The following is a 23686-nucleotide window of genomic DNA, read 5'->3' on the forward strand; positions in this document are numbered from 1 at the left end:
TCTTTTTTGCTATCGAGTTGTGAGTTCTTTTTATATTTTGGAGAGTAGTCCCTTATCAGATGTATAGTTTGCAAATGTTTTCTCCCATTCTGTAGGTTGTCTTTTCATTTTATTGATTGTTACCTTTGCTATGCAGAAGCTCCTTAGTTTAATGCAATTACACTTATTTATTTTAGTTTTTTGTTGCCTGTGCTTCTGGTGGCTTATCCAAGAAATCATTGCCTAGACCAATATCAAGGATCTTTTCCCCTATGTTTTCTTCTAGGAGTTTAATAGTTTCAGATCTTGCATTTAAATCTTTGATCCGTTTCAAGTTAATTTTTGTGATTGGCATGAGGTAGGGGTTCAGTTTCATTCTTTTGCATATGGATATCTAGTTGTCCCAAATACCATTTATGGAGGAAACTGTCCTTTCTCTATGGTGTGTTCTTGGCACCCTTGTCAAAAATTAGTTGACCATATATGTGGGAGTTTACCTCTGTGTGCTCTCCATTCTGTTCCACTGATCTGTATGCCTGTTTTTATGATAATACCATACTGTTTTTTTTTTAAAGATTTATTTATTTATTTTTGGCTGCATTGGGTCTTAGTTGCGGCACGCAGTCTCTTCATTGTTATGCACAGGCTTCTCTCTAGTTGTGGCGTACAGGTTTTCTCTTCTCTAGTTGTGGTGCGCAGACTCCAGAGCACGTGGGCTCTGTAGTTTGCAGCACTCGGGCTCTCTCCTTGAGGCGCGCGAGCTCAGTAGTTGGGGGTGTGTGGGCTTAGTTGCCCCACTGCATGTGGGATCTTAGTTCCCTGACCAGAGATCGAACCCATGTCCCCTGCATCGTAAGGTCGATTCTTTACCACTGGACCACCAGGGAAGTCCCCATAATGTTTTGATTGCTATAACTTTATAATATAGCTTGAAATCAGGTATTACAGTACCTCCAGCTCTGTCCTTCTCTCTTAGGATTACTTTGTGGCTCTAAATAAATTTTAGAATAGTTTGTTTCTATTTCTGTGAAAAATGTCAGTGGAATTGTGATCAGCATTGCATTGAATCTGTAGATCACTTTGGGTCATATGAACATTTTCACAATATTACTTCTTTCAGTCTAGGAACATGGGGTATCTTTCCATTGTTTGTGTCTTCTTCAGTTTCTTTCCTTAAAGTCTTATCGCTTTTAGTATACGGGTCTTTCACCTCCTTGGTTAAATTTATTCCTAGGTATTTTAATTTGTTTGATGCTATTGTCAATGAGATTGCTTTCTAATTTCTTTTTCAGATAATTCATTGTTAATATATAGTAATACAACTGATTTCTGTGTGTCAATTTTGTATCCTGCAATTTTACTGAATTTTTTTATTATTTCTAACAGTTTTTTAGGGGTCTTTGGGATTTTCTATAGAAGATCATGTCATCTGTGAACAGAGATCATTTTACTTCTTCCTTTTTTTTTTCTTTTTTTGCGGTACGTTGTGGCCTCTCCCGTTGCGGAGCACAGGCTCCGGACGCGCAGGCTCAGCGGCCATGGCTCACGGGCCCAGCCGCTCCGCGGCATGTGGGATCTTCCCGGACCGGGGCGCGAACCCGCGTCCCCTGCATCGGCAGGCAGACTCTCAACCACTGCGCCACCAGGGAAGCCCTTCCTTTTTGATATGGATACATTTTACTTATTTTTCTGCCTAATTGCTCTGGCTTAGTACTATGTTGAATGCATCCTTGCGTTCCAGAGATAAAACCCACTTGATCATGGTGAGTGATCCGTTTAACGTGTTGTTGAATTTGGGTGGCTAAAATTTTGTTGAGAATTTTTGCATCTGTATTCATCAGGGATATTGGTCAGTAATATTCTTTTCTTAGAGTGTCTTTGTCTGGACTTAGTATCAGGGTAATGCTGGCCTCATAAAATGAGTTTGGAAGTGTTCCCTCTTCTTCATACTTTCATATCTTTTCATGCTACTGATTAGCATATTTTGGTTTCAGCTTAAAGAACTCCTTTTAGCATTTCTTGCAGGGCAGGTCTAACGACTACAAATTCCTTTAGCTGTTGTCGACCTGGGAAAGTCTTTCTCTCTCCTTCATTTCCATATGACAGCTTTTCTGGGTGAAGTATTCTTGGTGGTAGTTTTTTTCCTCTGAGCGTTTTGAATATATCATCCCATTCTCTCCTGGTCTGTAAGATTTCTGCTGAGACGTTTGCCGATAGCCTCATCAAGATTCCCTCATATGTGATGATTCTTTTATGTCTTGCTGCTTTCAAGATTCCCTTTTTGTCTTTGATTTTTGAGAGCTTGACTATAATGTCTCAGTGAAGTGAATGTCTCAGTGAAGACCGCTTTGGGTTGAATCGGTTTGGAGATCTTTGAGCTTCTTGTACCTTGATGGCTGTATCTCTCCCCAGATTTGAAAGTTTTCAGTCATTATATTTTTAAATAAGTTTTATGTCTCTTTCTCCTTCTCTTCTCCTTCTGGGACTCCCATAATATGGATAATTTTTCTTTTGATCATGTTTCACAGTTCATGCAGGCTTTCTTCTTTTTTATTCTAATTTCTTTATTCTCCTCTGAGTGGAAAATATCAAGAGGTCTGTCTTGAAGCTCCAGGATTCTTTCTTGTGCCTGATTGAGCCTACTCGTCAAAGCGATTACATTTTTCATTTCATTCATTGTATTCTTCTCCAAATTTTCTGATTTTTTTTTAACGGGTCCTATTTCTTTGTTGAATTTCTCATTTTGTTCATATACTATTCCAGAGTTCATTGATCTGTCTGTGTTCTCTCACATATCACTCAGCTTCCTTCCAATCATTATGTTGAATTCTTTCTCAGATCAGTCACAGATCTTTATTTCCTTAGGGGCAGGTAATGGAGTGGTATTGCATTCCTTTGGTGAGGTCATGTTTCCTTGCTTTTTCATGTTTCTGATGGGTTTGTGTTGATATCTGTGCATTTGAGAATGATGTCACCTCCTCCAGTCTTTTCAGACTGGCTTCAGTAGGGAAAGACTTTCACCTGGAGGTGGCTGTTAGAGCACCTGCTGACTGGGATGCAGTGTCTTTGGTTCCCGAGAAGGCACAGCGATGTAGTCTCTGTGCCACTCCACTGGTTGAGGCTGAAATTGGCCAGACTGTGGAGTTCTTATATGGCTAAAGCTGCAGAGGACCTATAGGTGGCAGGTAGGGCTATTGGTATCTTCAGAGGCTAAGGCTGCTGACATCTTCCTGCGCTCCTCTACTTTTTTGCTCTTGGAAGGAGCCTCTGTGTGAGGACACCCCTCCTGGTGCCTGGTCTGATGTGCTGACACCCAGAGTCCTCAGAGCAGCATTGGAACTGAGGTCCGGGGATCAGGCACTCATGGAACTACCACAGTGCCAGGGTCCTGGAGCACAGGCACACTTGCTGTGGCTGTGACACAGGTGTCTAGGGCATGGACATGTGCAGATATCCTATGGAACTGGTACTGGGGTCTCAAGGGCTCACTACTGTGACTTGTGCTGGTGAAAGGGAATATGGCAGCGACGGGGGCCCTGGGATGACAAGGTGCGGTGGTGGCTTGGGCAGAAAAGGCAGAGTGCAGTGGTAGCCCAGCCTGGGAATGGTAGGTCAAAGTCTGACCTCTGCCCCCACCCCTCCCACCGCCCGCTGGGAGCGCTCACAGGATAGCAATAGTACGACTCCGGTAGTTGTTAAAGCTGTGTGTTGGGACTCAGGGAACTGGGCACAGGGTAGTGGCAGCAAGCCCTTGGCAATGACAGTTCAGAGCCGCAACCTGGGATGGGGGGTGAAGTTCAGGGCGGTGGTAGCCTGGTCCCAGCCTCCGTGGGTCAGAGTCCTGACCTGAAATCTGAGGGGCGGGGCTCAGGGCAGTGGTAGCACCGCTGGCAAAGATGGCTCAAGAACCTCAAGCTGGGATGGAGGCGGAGCTCAGGGTAGAGGCAGCCCAGTCCCAGCAATGGAGGGTCTCAGGCTTGACCAGACCTGCCATGGGGGTGGGACTCAGGATAGTGGCATTGCCCTTAGCAATGATGAGTCAGAGCCAGGACCTGGGACCTGGGAGGCAGTAAGAACTCATCTCAGCAATGACACTTCAAAGTCTTGACCTGGGCTGGGGCAGGGGGGTGAGGCACAGGGCAACAGCGAATTCGGACAGCCAAAGCACGACTTGGGACCCAGGAGGCACGGCTCAGGTCAGGGAGATTGCCTTGGTAATGGTGGAGCAAGGCCCCAACCTGGGGCTGGGGTGGGCAAAGAGCCATGGCAGCTCTGGTGTCCTCTGTGGAGATGTGCTGTGGTGCCCAATGTGTGAGAGGCGGGCACAGCAACAACTGGGACCCCTGAGGGCAGGTCTCACCTCAGCAACACCTCCAGCCTCTGGGAGTAGATCCAGAAGAGGGGGGTACTACAGGCTGCTCCACCAGCTAGGGTCAGCGTCACTGAAGACTGAGAGACTCTTGTACCTAAAGCTGCAGACATCCACAGTGGGCGAGGCTTGCTGTGGTCCTTCTGCTCTCCTTCTCCCCATGCGGCGACCTTCCTGAGAGGATTCCTCCTGGTGCCCAGCAGCTCCCGACTGGGGGATGGAGTGATGGGGACAAAATGCTTCCTTTGCTTTTGTCCGTGGCCATCCTTGATTTTTGAGCTCTGCCAGGTTTTTTGCTGCTGCTTCTTTGTTGTCTAGAGCTTTCCCTGAGCTGTTTTCTTCCATCTGTAACTGTTTATTGTTCTTGGTTTTCTTTTCTGTTTGCTTGTTTTGGGGGGTGGGGGACCTCCCGGCCCTCCGTCTTGCTGACATCACTCCCAAGTCCCCCCCATTCTATAGAGGAGGCAAATGAGGCCCTAGGAGATAAAATGTTTTGCTCAATAATACACTGCAAGTTTGAGACTGGAAATTATATTCTGATTCTTCTGATTTTGCTGAGGAGTTGGATGTACTCTCATAGGTGCAAAAACAACAAACCAATTTAGACTCGATATGAAGTATATTTTTGAACATTTATTTATATCTTGGTCCTATTGTCTCAAAATATTTTCAGCCTCCTGGTTCGGGAATAAAAGTCCTTATTTGAACGCAAAATACTAATGTATTTTTTTTAATAAATTTTATTTTTTTATTTTTATTTTTGGCTGCATTGAGTCTTCGTTGTTGCATGCAGGCTTTCTCTAGCTGTGGTGAGCGGGGGCTGCTCTTCGTTGCGGTGCGCGGGCTTCTCATTGCTGTGGCTTCTCTTGTTGCAGAGCGCGGGCTCTAGGCACGCAGGCTTTAGTAGTTGCAGTGCGTGGGCTCAGTAGCTGTGGCTCGTGGGCTCTAGAGGGCAGGCTCAGTAGTTGTGGCACACAGGCTTAGTTGCTTCGCAGCATGTGGGATCTTCTCGGACCAGGGCTCGAACGCGTGTCCCCTGCATTAGCAGGCGGATTCTTAACCACTGCACCACCAGGGAAGCCCCAGTATTAATGTATTCTTGCTGAGACGCCATCATGGGAAGTTACAGAGGTGACTAATAAATTAATTGAGCATGATAGGATTCTAATGAAATAAGTAATTCTTGAAAGTGCTCTATGAGATAGGCGGTTGTGAGTTTTCAATATTCAATCCCCAATAATTTGCATTTTGCTGTTTTTATGCATTTCTGATTTCTGTGCATTTTAAATTTCTCTTCTTTATTTCTTTGTAGACATTACAACCAGAACATTACAGATAATACTGGAAGTCGTACCAGAAGAAGATTGTCATAAATTATAAATTAATGCATTTGAAGTCTTGGCAATTCATCCTTGGCTTTGTTTCTGCCCAAAGGGCTGAAACAAAAAATGGATCTTCTAAGAAATTTAGTTATTACTCCATGTGGTTATAGAACGCTGATATGCAATTATACCATAAGTTCACATGATCATTGAGTCCCTGATACCTACCTGTTGAGGTTAGGAAAAACGACTACAGAATGGAAATTACTTTAGTGGTCTTTCTCTATAACATATCTTATGGCTAGGAACCTTCAGACTGAAAACTGAGATGTTTTCTTTAATATGGTTTTGTAAAAACAATTTTTATATACTATAGATAACTGTACTGTGAAAATTGTTTTCTACTCTTCTGGGGAAAACAAAAAAGTGTATGTCATCATTATGGACAGAGGAAAGAAAGAAATTTATTTTACATTGGCATTGCATTGCTTCCCACAGATATCAACTTAGATATCATACATGTTTTAATGGATTATACCCAGAGCATTTTGAAAAAGAAAAAAAGCTTAGGGGTATGCCTAATTGTGATGAATACATTAAAGAAGAGTTTCTAGGGGCTATTGTTTATGAGGCAAATTCAGGAATTATGTTTAAGTAAAAAAAATACTTGAGAATTTATTATGTTAGGATTTTTTTCACTCATTATCAGGAAGCTCCGTAGTTACGTGCCATTTGTTTTCATGGCAGCCTAATTGATCAGGAAAGGATGTAACGCCTGTCTTAGAGCAAAACAAAAGTCAGTTTGGTATTAAATCCTCTTAAGCATGATCATGTGTTTCACTAATAATTTACTCTTTGATAAATACATCTAAATATGTGCATTTTTAAATCTTCAAGTTACAATATCAACAGGAGACGGAAATCACCAAGAAAGAAAATGCCCAAAATACTATGCCCAACTCTATAGTTCTACATACATTGTTAGTGTTTCTGAACATTTTTTAAAAATCTCATAGCTGTTTTTACATGGTGATGAATTTTGACAGTTTTACGTTTTCTTTATACATTTTATATTGTTAAAATATCTCTTTGGACAAAACTGTCCAGATCAATTAGGAAAAGACATATATTTACATAAAAATTAAGGAAGAAATGTCACTGCTAAATAAGATTTACAACTGATGTTTCTAAGAATGTTTCCATTTCTCTCTCTAGGCTTTATCAGTAATTTCCAGACAAAGTAAAAGAGATAACTGATAAATTCACTGAAAGAAACTGTACATGAAATGTATATATTCAGACAGATATTTACTATGCTGGGTTTAGAAAATACTGTGGAATTTTCAAATAAGAATAATATAATGATGAAATTTGTTAACCATTATTTACTTAAGCCTCAGAGTAAATAGTCATGGCCAGAATTTTTTCATTCTGTAATTTTTGTCCATTTGAAAAGAAGAATTTTTGGAAGAATTACACTGATTCAAATCATTAAGAGCAGATATATAGAGTTCATAGACAGTTGATCAAAGTAGAAATGATGATAATTTGAGGCAATTTCAATTAATTAATTTTCAATTCGTTAATTTCAATTTCAAAATTTAATTCAGTTAATTAAATTTCATTCAATTAAATTTCAATTTAATATCTATCTGAGATTGAAATTTTGTCAGCCAAACGTAGTGTTTGGGTCTTTAAGTGAATTTATAAAAATTCCTTCCTTTTTCTCTTACCATGGATTTTCAGAATTTGATCTGTAGTCTGTACAGCTTATATCCATTTGCCTACATCTGTCCCCACTAAATTGTTGCTATCGGTGGAAACAGATTTCCTTTATATTCTTGTTTACAGTCTAGGCCCATGTAATCTAAACCAGCAAACTCTCCTGGAATTGTTTTTTTCCTCTAATGAAAAAAAAAATGGTAAAGTCTCATGGAGAAGTTTGTATAGTTACTGATTAATTCCTGAGGTAATGTGCTTATATCAAAAGTGGGAGATAGGTCTCCTGATTTTAGTTATTTTAGTTTTAGTTCTAATTTCTCTTTAAATATGTCATTATACAAGCTAACTAGATTACATATTCATTATTATTTTCATCATTTTAAAAAATTATTTTTGCATTGTTAAATTGCTAATGCCATTGTAATACCATTTTAACCTGATAGAAAGTCAGTCAGTAATTTTTTTTTTTTTTTTTGCGGTACGTGGGCCTCTCACTGTTGCGGCCTCTCCCGTTGCGGAGCACAGGCTCCGGACGCGCAGGCTCAGCGGCCGTGGCTCACGGGCCCAGCCGCTCCACGGCATGTGGGATCTTCCCGGACCGGGGCGCGAACCCGTGTCCCCTGCGTCGGCAGGCAGACTCTCAACCACTGCGCCACCAGGGAAGCCCAGTAATTTTTTTTTAAAGCGATGAGGATTAAGTTGTATTTCTACTTATCCTTAGGATACATCATGACAAGATACAGGGCTTCTGTAATCATCCATTCAATAGTCGTACCATTTATTTGGAATGGTATTATGTCAAGCAGATTCTAGCTTGAAAACTCTCTTACACACTTTTATATGTATATATTTTTATGCTAAGTAATTTTTTCTCATATATTTAGGAAAATTTTTTCTCATATATATTTTTCTCATATATCGAACTGTTAGATGTGATACATTTGTACCAGTGTGCATATTCAAATGTTTAAATACATTTTATCAGTTTATTGTAACACAAAAAAGTAAAAGTAGCCAATATAGTTTACGACGGCTAATACACTATTTTCAAATGTTCCGCTCTTTTGGTGCATAGATTCTCAAGTATTTAAATATGAATTTAGTAGATCTAGTAAAGACCTCCAAAGCTAAAACAATTTGCTAGGAGAAATGGAGTGATTCTCCTTAATAATTATGAATATTTCAGTAAACGTTTTTGACCCCTTTTAAGAAATAGTAGACTAGTTTTCTGAGATTTTTCTAAGATTGAATGAAGAAAACTGACTATTACAACTGGTGTCTTGGTCAGCTAGGAGTAGACCCTCTTCTTATCTTTCTTTAGGAGATTAAAGATTTGCCCTAGAAAAGATGGCTGACTCCAGCGCCAAACATAAACGTTAGATGTGTGTATGCACACGTTTGCATACGTGCTTATACCGTATCTCCCCTGCCTCTGCTGGCACAAAAATAGGACAGATTATTAAATTACATTTCCAATTCACGGCAGTTTCTCTAACACTAAGATATGCAAGTTGAAACAAGTTTCTACATTGTTTTATGTGTCTGGTACAGTTGTTTCCCCAGTTGCTATTTGATATATCATCAGATGGTTAACATGAGTGTAATTACATAACTCAATAGAATTCTATGTTGAACTGAATCAGTCTTCAGGAAACTTATTATCTCTATTTGAGATGAATGTAATGCTAACTGAGAAAGGGAGCATCTTTGACCTATAGCTGATTTCTTATAATTGAGGAGTGGGTTATGAAAAGATGGAAAACTAAAGGTCAGAGTAGCAGGAAATGAAAGTTAGTATGTGATTGGAGGGAACGATATTTTGATCTAACTTATTATGCAATATAATCAGAGAAATATTAAAAATTAACTGTCTGCTGTACACAGGGACTTTGATTATGCCCTTGTGAATCCCCTAAAAGCTAATGAAATGTAAGCTTCAGTGCCCCTTACTTAGACATGCCCTTTCCTAGGTCCTGTACCTAATTTTTCATTAGGAATTTTGTATTACGTTTCTTGAACGTTAGCAAAATTATATATACTTCTGGCCCTAAAAAAATCTGCATCTGTCCCTGTGAGAAAGGTCAAAGTACTCCCATTACTTTATCTATTAGAAATAAGCGTGGGGTATTTGTAGGATATATTTTTAAGTAGTAAAGTTGTGAGTTAATTGAAATATCTCTATATAACTAAGTGGCTTTCTCATAGTACATATTATATGTGGTATATAAGGAGAGAGTTTCACTTTGGACATATTTTATGTGTCAATTCTGAATGATAGAAGAACAATGAATGGGATTTTAATTGTATCTCTTTTTCTTAGTTTGGAAAGAAATAGAGAGAGATTTGAAATTTGAATGCAGAGGAGTCAAGAAATTTGATTTTAGTTAAATAAAACCTTGTTTCATTTCACCCTACGTGATATGCTGTATGTTGGTGCTGATAATGTTTACAGAGCTACATTTTCCGTAACCATTCGAAGTCAGGAATTAAAGCATGGCGTTGTGTGACTGACAAGAAGCTCATGGTGGATATAAATTAGAGTAGATAGAGTCATCTTAGCAGCTTCTGTTTACATTATTTATATATATAGGTAAAAGAATTATTACCTATAAATGTATTTTAGGTTAATTTTCCCATAAACGGTATTTTTAATTTATCTCAATATATATAATACCTAAAAGTGTAACCTCTAGGTATTATTAGTACTGTACTTAAAAAGATATTTAAATAGCCAGTTTTGGGAGTTAATCCTTCTTTTTGTCGCATTTTTCAAATCAGTTGGAGTCTAAAAATAAATGCTTGGTCTATTTTTAGGTCTGATAACAAATTCACAGAGGCATACATCATGGTCTCACAGAAAGTTCACCAGTTTTCCGTATGTTGTGAGATAATTGCCCGTCCCTACAGTCTCGTCAGGATAATAACTTGATCTTTCTGAACCGGTTCTCTGTTTCCTTCGAGTTAATCACATGGTTCCCTGTATGTTTTATTTTTTTGACATGATATTTTTCAAGATAGGAGTGAGTCTTCATTTTATACAATTACTTGATATTCTTAGCCTGAAACTACCACTCCGGTTATGCCCTTGTGTGTGTCCCTGCCCCCTTCTCTCTGTTACCGTTGGCTTTAAAATGTCAGTGGAAGATGGTTACAGTCTCCAGACAGTTATCTGTTACACGTGTGCATTTTGGCTACTTGGATCAAGGGTACCTTTATAGTATCAATAAGTGCCTTAACAGTTTTATAGATAATCTCTCAAGAAACTGTGGAGCATTTAGGTGTCTAGCGGCCGTACAGATGGACGCACTGTTTTGAAAGTGAGCATACTTTTTTCCCTCAACATGTACACTACTGATTTTATTTTTAAAAGTATGACTTTCAAATGAATTAATTTCTTGGTTAGAAGACTTGCCTCCCGAATCCTTATTACCTCTTGTGGAAGCCTCTAAAGGCCATGTTGAAAACTGGAGAGGAAAAAAAAAAAAAAAAAAGACATGCACAGTTATCTCTTTTGCAGCAGTGACTGTATTTTGAGTACTTTGTACAGCAGGGTATTTTGTACAGCGTCTTGTGGGAAGACAGATTAGGCCTTTGGTTGTTACAGCTGTATAACCGGTTGGGTTGTGATTGGCCTGACTGAACTGAGGATTGTGAAGTTAGAGCCCACTTATTCCTACTGATTAATATTCTTCTGTGCATGCTCTGAAGCACATTCATAGCGCACCAGGAGGCGATGCAATGTGGTTCCCTGGTTTGAGGTTTGAGCTGTCTTATTTTAAAGCATGTCTGAATTATTTTTTTCCCTAGCATTTCTCCTTCATTCCAAATTTCCACTTACTGACTAATGGAATATAAAGTAAAAATACTTTGGAGAAGTAAAACACAGATTATTTCAAATGAGCGTACGCTTATAACAATAGAAATGATCTACGTTAAACTACTGTGTATGCTAATTACTTCAGACACTACCACGGGGCACTTTTAAATTGCTCTGGAAGCAAAAACAGTACATATAACTATGGTTAGCACACAAGACCCCTGCAAAGATTTTAAGTAGTCTGGGATTCTTTTTTTTTTTTTTTTTCTTTTTTTTAAGTCTGGGATTATTTTGATCCTCTTTTTGGAGAAATTTTTTCCTTTTGGTTTTTCCTTGTGAATGTTGTTACTGCTGCTTTAAATCTAGAACTTAACTGTTGATACTTAGTATCTTGAAAACAGGGTTCATCTTTTGACAGTATCCATCTGTGTTCAGAGAGTGGCATATCACCTTACTCTTGCTTACTGTGGACACAGACATTTGCCCCAAATTTCTGTCTTTTTGTAGATGGATTGCAGCACAATAGTAATGAATTTTCAGGGGTACCTTTCAGCATTTGGGGAACTTTGCGAACATAAGCATCAGATGTGTTTTAAAAAAAAAACAAACAAAAATTGCTTATTACCATGTAATGCAGTGTCTTCTCTTGACGCCAAACTGGTGAACAAACGTGTATTGATAGAATTGTTTCACTGATGCTAAATGTTGACTACCTGCAGTTTTATAATAAGTGCAAGTCACAGAGAGGCAAGACAAATGGCTTCTTGTACTGAATGCTTCGAGAACTTAATTTGTCCTAATTTTCTGACAAAGATTTGACTCTGGGTTTCAGAGAGCTTGGTTTTTACTTATCAGAGAGCAGATTAGATGGTAGTGATGTACTGGTAGACATGGTTTTCAGTTATTGACTCAGAATTCATCTCAGGATGAATCTTTCACGTTGTTTTATTGTCTGTATATCTGTATTGACTTTATTAACATGGGTTTAGCGAGCTCTGTGCTAAAATTTGACCTGGTAGCAATAATTTCTTTTTCAACTATCAAGGGGCAGAAAAATCCATATGTATTGTAATGTTCATTAACATATTACTAGGTACTATATATGAATGTATTTCAGTGCTTTTCACAGTCTATGATAAGCTTCAATAACATGTGCCAATGCAATCAATTTACCCAGTGGGAAAGCAGTCCGGTTATCCTGAAGGGCTGTTCTGGCAGCTGTCTCTTTGATCTGTGCTTAGATTGTCATTTATAGACCAGCTATATCCATTAACTTGGATCTGGAATGGGTTCATCATGACCTTGGACCATTCATTGTGAGTCGGGGCGGGTGCGCTTGCGGGGCTGCTCTAAAATACAGGAACAAGAAGTTCAGCTGAGGGAGAGGGAGGCCTGACATCCTACATGGTCCTCATCTGTGGTGGGGTCTCTTCATCTTAGCATCGTGATAATGCAACTCAGTAAATGGGATTGTGCTATTTTATACAAATTTTGCACAATATCTTCTACTGCTAAATTCTTAAAGAGCAACATTTCTTTTCTGTATCTACATTCCAACCATCTTAGAAGTACTAAGATAATTAACTATGAAAATATAAATGGTGCCAAGGGACTTTCATCTGTGGACTGTGCTGTTTCTTAGGGTTCTGTGGCACTGATGCCTATACCAGCATGTGATATGTGACATAAAATGGGTTTTTCTACAGCTTAATGATTTCCCTCCAGGGAGGGTTCTGGTACAGCCATCACACTGCCAGATGGTGTTTACGGGCTATTTGTGTGAGTGGTAAGATGCTATGAAATAAGTGTGATTTCATCTGATGGAAACTCTTGTGTTTTTGTATGGAATAGATTTTGGTGCAATATGACGTCACTCAATGTTGCATTGAATTTAATTTCAATTGTATTTATGTATACGTATACCTGTCATGCTTCTAGTTGCTTCAACCTTTGTATATATATTTTTGTACATATCTTTAGTAGAAAACATTTGACATGGAAGTTAAATAAACATTTGATAGTTTACCTAATAAAAACCATGTTGTGTTTTTGGTTGTTTTGTGTTTGTTTTGTGTTCTTTTTTTTAGCAGTGTCCATTCCATTAAATTGAAGGCTTTGGTTTTAATGATTGGATTTATCTGTCACTCATTATGTGAATTTGTTGAAGTATCCCACTTCACAACGATTTCCTGTACGAAAAACTGAAAGTGGTGGCGGATTTAGCAAACACTGTAGACATTCTTCTTCCTCATGGCTTACATCCATCTGTCCTCTGCTCTGAAATATCTAGCAACTTCTCTTTTCTTTTTTCACCTGTCCTAATTCGGTCTTCTTATTTCCCACCTCTTAACAAAAGTCTCATTTCTTGTCTCACTATAAGTCAGCCTTCACATGTTTCCCCAGAATGTTCTTTCTGAAACACAAATATAGTAAAAACCCTCTATGGGGACTTCCCTGGTGGCGCAGTGGTTAAGAATCCACCTGCCAATGCAGGGGACATGGGTTCGAGCCCTGGTCCGGGAAGATCCCACATGCTGTGGAGCAACTAAGCCCGTGCGCCACAACTACTGAGCCTGCGCACCCTAGAGCCCGTGCTCCACAACAAGAGAAGCCACCACAATGCGAAGACCCTGCACTGCAATGAAGAGCAGCCCCTGCTCGCCGCAACTAGAGAAAGCGCGCGCAGCAACGAAGACCCAACGCAGCCAAAAATAAGTAAGTGAAATAAATTTATTTTAAGAAAAGAGATTTGTACATGTTTAAAAAAACCCTCTATGATTTCACATCTAGTAATTATTAATATTTTTTTCTGGGTGGGTAATATCCATACTTCTGTACAGCACACTGGGCTTTCCATAATCTGCCACGTTTCTTTCTCCAGGTACAAGTGACCACTTCCATATTCTCTGCCACAATATTAAATGTCTTTCTAGTAGTCTAACAAGGAAAATATGCCATCATTTCATTTGACATAGTGCAGATTCCTACAGGAATTATATTTTCTTCTACCATTCCTATCTCCTATACCCAGCGTAGCGTACTTCTACTCAACATTCAAGTTTGAGATTCAAAAGTCACTTCTTCCAAAAACTTTCCCCAAGCTCGTTCAGGACCTGAGCCCTGACCATCTCCATCTTCTGGGGTGCGCTTCTTTTGTAGAACTCGCTGTACACCATTGTAATCGATATGCTCGATTCCTTTCTCTGCCTGGATTTGCCAATTTTTAGTTGTCTTTTACTGACTAAAGTATAGTAGGTGCTCAGTGCTTTAGATTCATACATTCAATAAATGAACAAATGACTTTTATTCATTAGGTTTCATGATAAACTTTTTTCCGAAGTAGTTTACAGTACCTTTAAATTTAAGCAATCTGTTAGCTTCTGTGAAATTCTGTGAAATGTCTTACCTTCAGAATATAAGGAAACTGGAGAGTTTCAGACTCTCTCCTCTCCTGTTCGTTCTCTCTTTCTCCCCACTCCTGCATCCCCAGTTCATGTTGGTAGGTGGGTCTTGAATAGAGGAAATGAGCAAATGACCTACTATGATCTCTTCCCATGAAAATGCATTTGGGCTCCTATGTTATTGATAAGGTATCTTTTTTCATAATACTAACTTGAAAACAAATAATGGTCTGAAATGGAGAGCAGAAGAAAATCTATATTTCTGATGACCAAACTTCTCTTTGAAGTAGACACAGGAGATTAAGTAGCACTTTTTCCTGATGACATACTTTGAGAGATCAATAAAAAAGGAAACGTAACTTCTGCACCTGTTAAATTTAAACACTTTTGAAAAGAAATACAAACCATGTGATATGTAGATATACTTATTTTAAAATTAATGAATATGACTGGAAGTGTAACGAAAATGTATAGGAAAAATTAGATAATACGTAATGGCTAATAATTTTTTAAAACTTTCATTAGGCTCTTAAACATGCTGGTTTAGCTTCACAATGACTTTTTGCAGCTGAACTACATCTAATAATTTTCTACTGTAATTTTTAGGCTGTGTCTAATTTATAAAAATTTGAGATGATGATGTATCCTGGGATGGGTGGGCAGGTCATGGATAACTGTACTGTTGCTTTTGCTTCCACATGCCCTAAAAATTATATGTGCAGACTTTCTAGGAATCTGACTTAGAAGGTCAGGTCTTCATAGCGATTTTATTGTTTTTATAGTATTAAGCCTAAGAACACCTGGTCACCAGCAGACGTTGACTAAAAACTATGATCTTAAAATGTTTGATGTTTGAAAGAATTTAGAAATAAAAATAGAATTAGGATTCCATATCCTTTAAGTTTTTAGCTTTGAAGATTTATTAATCTCTGAAAAGAGATATGAAACAGGATTTCAAAGGTGTTAATTCAGGTTAAATTACTATAAAAATTGAAATCCCCTCTAGCTGTAATAAACTAAATTAATAAGTATAAATGAGTATAACCCTAAGAAAGGTATGAGCAAACCAGTTATTTTCCTCTTATTCTAACTTCTCTTAAAAATAAGAGAAACTAATCTTACTTTTGTCATAGTAATTAACATTGTAATTATATAACAATATGTCATTATTTTTATGTATTCCATTTCCTAAAATCTAAATATGCCATAAAATTTTTCTCATGTTCTGAATTCCACCTTAACCTTAGGTTTACTTCTCACTCCCACTCTGCCATGTTCCTTTAAGAATTTGTTACTCAAGGCATTAAAGTCAAAGTTTATTTGTTTATTGATTCAAGAAAAATTCCACAAGAACCTCCCCATGCCAAGCAAAGAGATGGGTGCTAGAAATACAATACTGAACAGTTGGTATTGCCTGTGCTTACGAAGTTGAAGACAGAGATACTTTTTCTTGATCGCTCAATTGTATTGTTAAGAATTAGGGTAGATCTCAAGTGCTAGAAGGCAGTATACCCCAATGTGATCTGGTCTAGGAGGTTGGGGAAGGCTTTCCTGAGGATGTGATATGAACTGATATTGAAGGATGGGTGCTCATTAACCAGGTAAAGGGAAGGTGGGATGAGGAGTGTTACAGGCAAAGCAGACTGTGTGATAAAGACCCTGAACCACAGAAAGCAAGGTTTGTTAAAGGAAATAAATGCAAGACCGGTGCAACTAGAGCACGGGACAAAGTCTATAATGCACTTTAAAAGAGGAGCAATTGTAGAGGACTTATTAGGCAATGTTCAAAGTTTTGGTCTTTACCCAGTATAATGGAGATGTCACAGACAAAAAGAAATTCACACACAACATGAACATTGAACTTTATCAAAATTTCAAATCTTACCCTCTCCTAAAATTGGAAATAGAATTTTTCAGTAGTAAAAATAATTTGTTTTACCACTTTCGTATTATTCCTATATTTTATCTAATTAGTTCACACTGCCAAAGGTATCTGTAAACTGCAATAGGCTCAGTGTCTAATATTGAAAGAGGAAGTAATTACAGGAATATGTAATCAACGTACGAGGGAAATCTTTTTTCTGGGAATTTTATTGTTGTCTCTCCTTAGCATGTTTTCCCCTCTCTCTTCCAAGTTAGATTAACATCTGATCTACAGTGTTGAACATTCATCAACTATCTCTAGGGTGGTTTGTAATTTTTTTTTTTGAGAGAGAGATTCCTCTGGTGCTATAATTTTTAAATCTATTCTTAACTTCTAAATTTATTTTTTGCCCAAATGAAAACATTAAACAAAAATCTACCTTGCATGACCTATTATTAACAGAGTTATTGTCTTATGAATAAAGGTATCATTCATCTGACTCTAGTGGGTCAATGTGAAAAATGTCAATACTATAGATATTTGAAATTTTTTCTGGTTCTGTAGAAACACAGAGAAGAACTTTTAGTGTTTTTTTTTCCCACTCTTCATAATTCACGATGGATGAAAAGTGACTTTTCTAGCAAGAGAACAAGAATTTCATTTAAGGAAATAAGGAAATAAAGTAAGAAAAATTATTTGAGATTATTTAAAGAACACTTCCATGGAAAACGGGGAATTCTCTGATACAGTTTTCCCCCCAGCTTTCTTAAGATGTAACTGACAAGTAATATTGTTTAAGTTTAGTACAATGGGATGATTTGATACATGTACGTATTGTGAAATGATTACCACATTAAGGTTAGTTAACGCATCCATCACCTCGCACAGTGACTACTTTTTTCTGTAGTGACAACATAAGGATCTATTCTCTTAGCAAATTTCAAGTATACAGTACAGTATTGTTAACTACAGTCACCGTGTTGTACGTTACATGTGCCTTATGTATTCATTTTCTAACAGAAAATGTGTACCCTTTGACCATCTCCCCAGTACCCCCACCCTTTAGCCCCTGGTAGCCACCAATCTCCTTCCTATGAGTTCAACTTTTTAGATAATACATATGTGAGATCAAAGAGTATTTGTCTAATAGTTTTTTGGTGGCAAGTTTAGAGTTTGCTAAATATGTGATCATGTCATCAGTAAACGAAGACAATTTTCCTTCTTCCTTTCTGATGTGGACTCCTTTTATTTCTCTTTCTTGCCTAACTGCTCTGGCTAGGACTTCCAGTGTTATGTTGAATAGGAGTGGTAAGAGTGGGCATCCTTGTCTTTTTCCTCGTCTTGAAGGAAGAGCGTCCAGCCTTTCACCGTATGATGTCAGCTGTGGGTTTGCTGTGTATGACCTTTATTAGGCTGAGGTATATTCCTTCTATACCCAATCTGCTGAGAGTTTTGATCATGAAAGGATATTCTGTTTTGTCAGATGCTTTTCCTGCGTCTATTGAGAAGATCGTACGATCTTAATCTTTGATTCTATTCATGTGATGAATCGCACTTACTGATTCGCAGATACCGTGCCATCTTTACATCTCCAAAAGAAATCCCACTTGGTCATTGTGTAAATCCTTTAAACGTTGAATTTGGTTTGCTAGGATTTTGTGGAGAATTCTCGAATCTGTGTTCATCAGGCTGTGCTCCCCAGCCGGATGGTGCCACTGGCTGGACTCCGCTGAGGCTGGGCTGCCGCCTGGGATCGGGCGGTCCACTGGTTGAGCTCCACTCTTAGGCGACGTCTCTGTCTGGGATCCCTGGTGGAGCAGGGTCTCCAGGTTTACCTGGCGGTGGGTGGGGCTGCAGTCCTAGTGAGGCCACAGACTGTGTTCCGTGACTGGGCAGGGTTGCGGGCTGGGCCCCCTGCCTGCAGGAGGAAGCTTGCCGTGCTCAGCCCCAAGCACTGCGGGCTCGGCTGGAGGCTGCCTGGGGTCTTGGTTTGGGCTCCCTTGCAGACGGGGCTGGAAGCTATGCTCTGCAGCTGGGGCTGCCAGCCTGGTTCTCTGCCTCAGCTGGGCTCCAGGATGAGCGTCACAGCTGCCCAAGGTCTCTGGCTGGGCTTGCGGGTCAGGCAGGGCTGGAGGCTATGTCTAGCCGTTGAACGGAGCTGCTCACAAACTTTCACTCTCTTGGTGGGTTTAGAGGAGGGGCTCCGCCACTGGGACAGCCCGCCGGCTGTGCACCCAAACTGGGCAGAACTTCTACTAAGCTCTCTGGCTAGACAGGCCACCGGCTTGGGTCTGCAGATGGGCAGAGCTGCTGGCTGAGATCTAAGATCAGGCTAAAATCACTGCCAGCAGAAATTTGTCTGCCGAGATCTAGACGCTCGTTTCTGTGAGCCTGCTTCTCTCCTCCAGCTCTAGCTGTTCCCCCAGTTATTCCCATGAGGAGATACCTAAGTGGGTTTCCTGGGAAGCTTCCTGGATGCTGGGGAAGCTGGGTGTCTGCCCTGGGCTCTCCTTTTCCCCCTGGAGAAACTGTAGGCCAGGGGAGAACTGCTAGGTGTGATGGCATACTGACCTGAGGGAGGGGAGACTCGGTCACCCTTCTAATGCGTCTTTTCTTGGTTTCTGCGGTCCAGGAGGGTGCTTCAACCTCACCCCTACGTCCTGGGATCTTCACAAGGGCGTCTTGTCTGTGGGCAGTGCTGTTTCTGTGAGGGGGAATGAAATCATTTTGCCATTTTGCTCTGAAGCAGATTTTCCTACCCAGGTCTCCCTAATCTGAAGTTCCATTACCAGGTGTTTCTCTATGCACTTATAGTGACATATTGATTTCCTTAAGAGAATAATGTGATACCATCCAGGCGTGCCTAATGATAACAAAAGGTTCATGTAGAAAGTCTATGATTCTTAGTAAAACGCTTTCTCAAATTAAAGCGCTCAGATTTCAGTGAGAGAATATTGAATCAAAGGACTGAAAGGGCAGAAGAAATTGAACAACGGTTCAATTTTGTAATAGCTGTTATTTATCATTTTCATCAACCTTGCATCAGCCACGTGCGTTGCATTGCCTGGGACACTCGTCACCGCTCTATGAATAAGAGAGGCGACAAGCCTTACTTCCATTTTTGGATTAAGAAAATGAGTTCAAGATAGCTAACATGCCTTGCCTCAAGCAACAGAGAAAGTCAAAAAGGTCAGAGTAGAAATTCTGATTATCAGATCACTCTTAAATTCCTGACTCTTGGATCAAACCATCTCTCAGGTAAAGACAATTACTTTGTTATATTTATACATCCATCAGTCATTAAATGTTTATTTCGTATCTGCTATATGATTAACAGTGAACTTTATGGTATGGGAAATGTACCCTGATTCTTCAGCGCAAGGAACTCACAGTAATTCAGCTTGGATGAAGAAGAATCTATAGTCTAATAATAAACCGCAGGAACACATCATTGAATACAGTGTGTGATTAACCGTGACAATGTGTGTTGGGCTTCGCATTAGTTCTTAAATATTTGGAGGAGGGGGTCGGGTCGGTAGATGTTGACTTTGGATGAAGTGTGTGTGGTTTGCAGTTTGGTGGAAGGCATGTATTAAAAGCATACTATGCTTTTGGTTCATAACAGAGCTAATTCTGAGTGGAGTTGAGGAGGGTAAATACAGAGAAGTTGATTGTATCATGTCCACTTATGCCAGTGCCTTTATATCAGGAAAATGAGTTTGACCTGAAGATAGAAGCCACTGAACACATTTCTGAAGGGAATCATATGGTCAAAGTGGCAACTGAGCAAGGTTGTCAACTCTGCTAGAGTTGATGAGGAAAGATCTGGTTTCAGCAAAATCTAGCTGACAAGCTTGTGCAGTAAACAGGTGTGAAGAAGTCTAGATTGGGACGGGAAATAAAAGGGCAGATGAATGAGAAATTCTGGAGAAAAAAAGCAGCAGGACGTCGTGCCTGACTCACTCTGGAGGATTAAGAGGAAGAGAAGTCATAGGTGACTCTGTGGTGTCAGGCCTGAATGAGCTGATAAACAAAGGGGCATGTGACCGACCAGAGGTTTTTGGTGGTAAACATCTGATTTCCTTTTATGAGGTGATTGGAGGTTACAGCACATTTTCATTTGCGAAGTGCTAAAGTTGAGGTCGTGAAAATTCCATCTGTACACATCCCCTGATCATCAGATTATAGGTCAAGAGCTCAGGTGAGAGGAGAGAATTTAGATATACATCGTTAATGTTCTGGTGGAGGTTTATAAATAGCACCTCTCTTCCCTGCTTGAGTTATGAATCAATTAAGACAGAAGTCGAAACTGGAAGGCAGATAGGAGAACAAAATATCGCCTTTATTTGTGATACAGCTCATATAGGAGAATGTGATTCATAGCTATGGGCAAGTAGGCTTTCTAACATTGAACTCTGGGGTTAGAGAGATGTACTCACCCCACCGCAGGCAGTCTTGTACCATTTCAGGCCTCTTCGCATGGGTCTCTGCCCCTGTAAAACTTAAGACGTGGAGCAGCACAGCAGAATTAATGTCCTCTGAGGTCAGGATGGCTCCCAAGCGAGAAAAGACATACAGTTGGGTTTTTTTTTTCTTTCCAAACTCACCAATAAGATTAAGACACTACTCTTCTAGAATGAGGCTAAGGGTGTTTCCCTAACATGGTGCCTTCTACATGGAAGTAAATATCAGCTATGGGAAAGAACCATCGCTCCTTCTGCCCAGCCCATCACATTTAAGAGAACTCTGGGGCTTCCTTTGTGGCACAGGGGTTAAGAATCCACCTGCCAATGCAGGGGACACGGGTTCGAGCCCTGGTCCGGGAAGACCCCACATGCCGCAGAGCAACTAAGCCCGTGCGTCACAACTACTGAGCCTGCGCTCTAGAGCCTGCGAGCCACAACTACCGAGCCTGGGTGCCACAACTACTGAAGCCCATGTGCCTAGAGCGTGTGCTCTGCAACAAAAGAAGCGATGAGAAGCCTGCACACCACAACAAAGAGTAGCCCCTGCTCACCGCAACTAGAGAGAGCCTGCACACAGCAACGAAGACCCAAAAATAAATAAATAAATAGATAAATAAATAAACAAACAAATTTATTAAGGAAAAAAAAGAGTACTCTGCATAGAAACGCACCTTCATGGGTTCAGAAAACATGTCTTTTCTATTTTTTATCCACAATCTGACTCAAGCATGGAACTTGGAAAATGTCTATTACCCAACAAATAGTTTTTGATTAAATGGGTAAATATAAAGTTGGCAGTTGAAGATGATGTAACTTGATGGATTTCCACTGGAGAGAGTGTAAGAGGAGAAGCGTGTAACCCCATGGAGTAAGCCTGCATGAGCTAGGTAGGAAATGGAAAAAGGCAGGGGAACTAAACAGGAAAACCTACTAAGACTCTGGATCTAGGGGGATGTCTGTTCTGGACGACGGCATGATGTATTGTAGTTTCAGAACACTTCCAATGATGTCATTCTCTATTTCTCATATTTTGGTCAGGTTGACAGCCATTCTGGGATTTGTGGTTTCAGGTATGTGGTAAATGAAAAGATGTTGAACAATGATTACTGTTTTACCTTCTGATCCCAGAAGCCATCAAAGACAATTTTCAGCCTTAACAAGGTGGTTGTGATGTGTTGTATTATATTATTTAGGACTCTTTTAGATGCAAGTAACAGAAACCAGTTCAAGTAATTGAAGCACAAGAGGGAATGGGATATGGATGTAGCCATGTCTTGAAGAACCATTTGTCAGGAATGCAATCTGGCCTTAGAAAGCAACACATGTCTGGAACTGGAAAGCTACAGGAAGCTAGGCCACATTCTCTCCATTTCTTATCTCTGTCTCTGTGTGACTCTATTATACTTCTATTCTTCCCTGTACTGGCCTTCGTTACACAATGCCTGAGTTTATACATCTCTTCCAATCAAGAGAAAAACTCAGACGAAGAATCAAATCTTTTAGTCACAATTCCAGGTAACAAATTTTAACCCCAAGCAGAATCCAGTCATGGCTTTCAGGTTCCTGCATAACTGAGTGGGTGAATGGTTTTGAGGAAGCAGAATTCTTGGAGATTTTAGTAACGATAAAAGGCTTCTAGACACACGCGCGCGTGCGCGCACACACACACACACATTCTATAAAGCATGAATCATTCAAGAAGTTGGAAAGAATAGAAAGAGTGAAATGTAGGCGGGAATAAGATAAAAATAACTAATGTTTCACAAATACATATTATGTGCCTTTAGCACTGTTCTAAGCACTAACTATATACTATCTCATTTAATCCTCATGGCGACTTTAGGAGGTTCTCACAATTAGGAAGAAACAGAGGCAAGTTGGAATTAAGTCCAAAGCATCAAAAGTTCAAAAGTCACATGGTAAGTGCCTGGAACATTTCAGATATCTTTGCATAAAAGCATTTAAATATTATTCCTATTTTTCAACCACTAAATGTTTTCTTTTCAGTTTGTTCCTAAGTATTGAATTTTCTTTGCTTACTGGGCAAAAGCAGAAGAAACCTCCACTGGTAGGAGGACTGATGATGGGTATTACTGGTTCTTTGGGATACCCGTGGGATAATGATGTTCACTTTGATGATGGCTTATCCAGCTGTGGGGAGATGTTAAGAATGGAAGTGTAATTCGCCAGGTTCTCTCTCACCACTGGAACATCCTGCCAATAGTAAGGCAATTCACCTCAAATTACAGACCTCACTTCCACAGTCCTGCCCTAAGGCCGTAGCTAGTAAAAAACGATTTTACTTCTAATTGACAATTCTACATTCCTTTTGGTTTCTTGCTTTCAGGACTTGTTTTTAGTAGGGGTGAAGGGGTGAGCAGTGGACAGAATGACAGGGAAATTTGGATGGATTATGAATTTTAATTGAAAATTTTAACAGACACAAGACATGAAGTTTAGAATGTTTGAAAATCATAATTATATTTAATTATATATAAATTATGTTTATATATAAAATTACATATGTATATATTTAATAAGCAAATATTATTTTTCCGCATCCATGGACCATCCACCAAAACTGAGTTTCTACTGGGACTCAGTGAAAACCCACCAAATCTCAAGGAATCAATATCTTGGAGATTATGATAATAATGTAATAAAATTAGAAAATTTTAATAAATCTAATAATTTTTAAATTATTTTTATTTTATTATTAGATTTATTTTAATAAATCTAATAATTT

At 39.5% G+C, this 23686-nt stretch overlaps 1 protein-coding gene across 1 annotated transcript in view; it reads left to right on the forward strand.

The window, feature by feature from the left end:
- The window catches only part of SLC7A11 (solute carrier family 7 member 11), a 91396-nt gene extending 78151 nt beyond the window's left edge, over nt 1-13245 (forward strand). Inside the window, exon 12 of the mRNA XM_067735064.1 lies at nt 5661-13245. Coding sequence (XP_067591165.1) covers nt 5661-5728 — 68 coding nt within the window. The 3' untranslated portion in view covers nt 5729-13245. The remainder of the gene's footprint in view (nt 1-5660) is intronic.
- Nucleotides 13246-23686: the final 10441 nt, after the last annotated feature.

Source organism: Pseudorca crassidens, chromosome 4 (genome assembly GCF_039906515.1).
Source record: "Pseudorca crassidens isolate mPseCra1 chromosome 4, mPseCra1.hap1, whole genome shotgun sequence".
Classification (NCBI taxonomy): Eukaryota; Metazoa; Chordata; class Mammalia; order Artiodactyla; family Delphinidae; genus Pseudorca; species Pseudorca crassidens.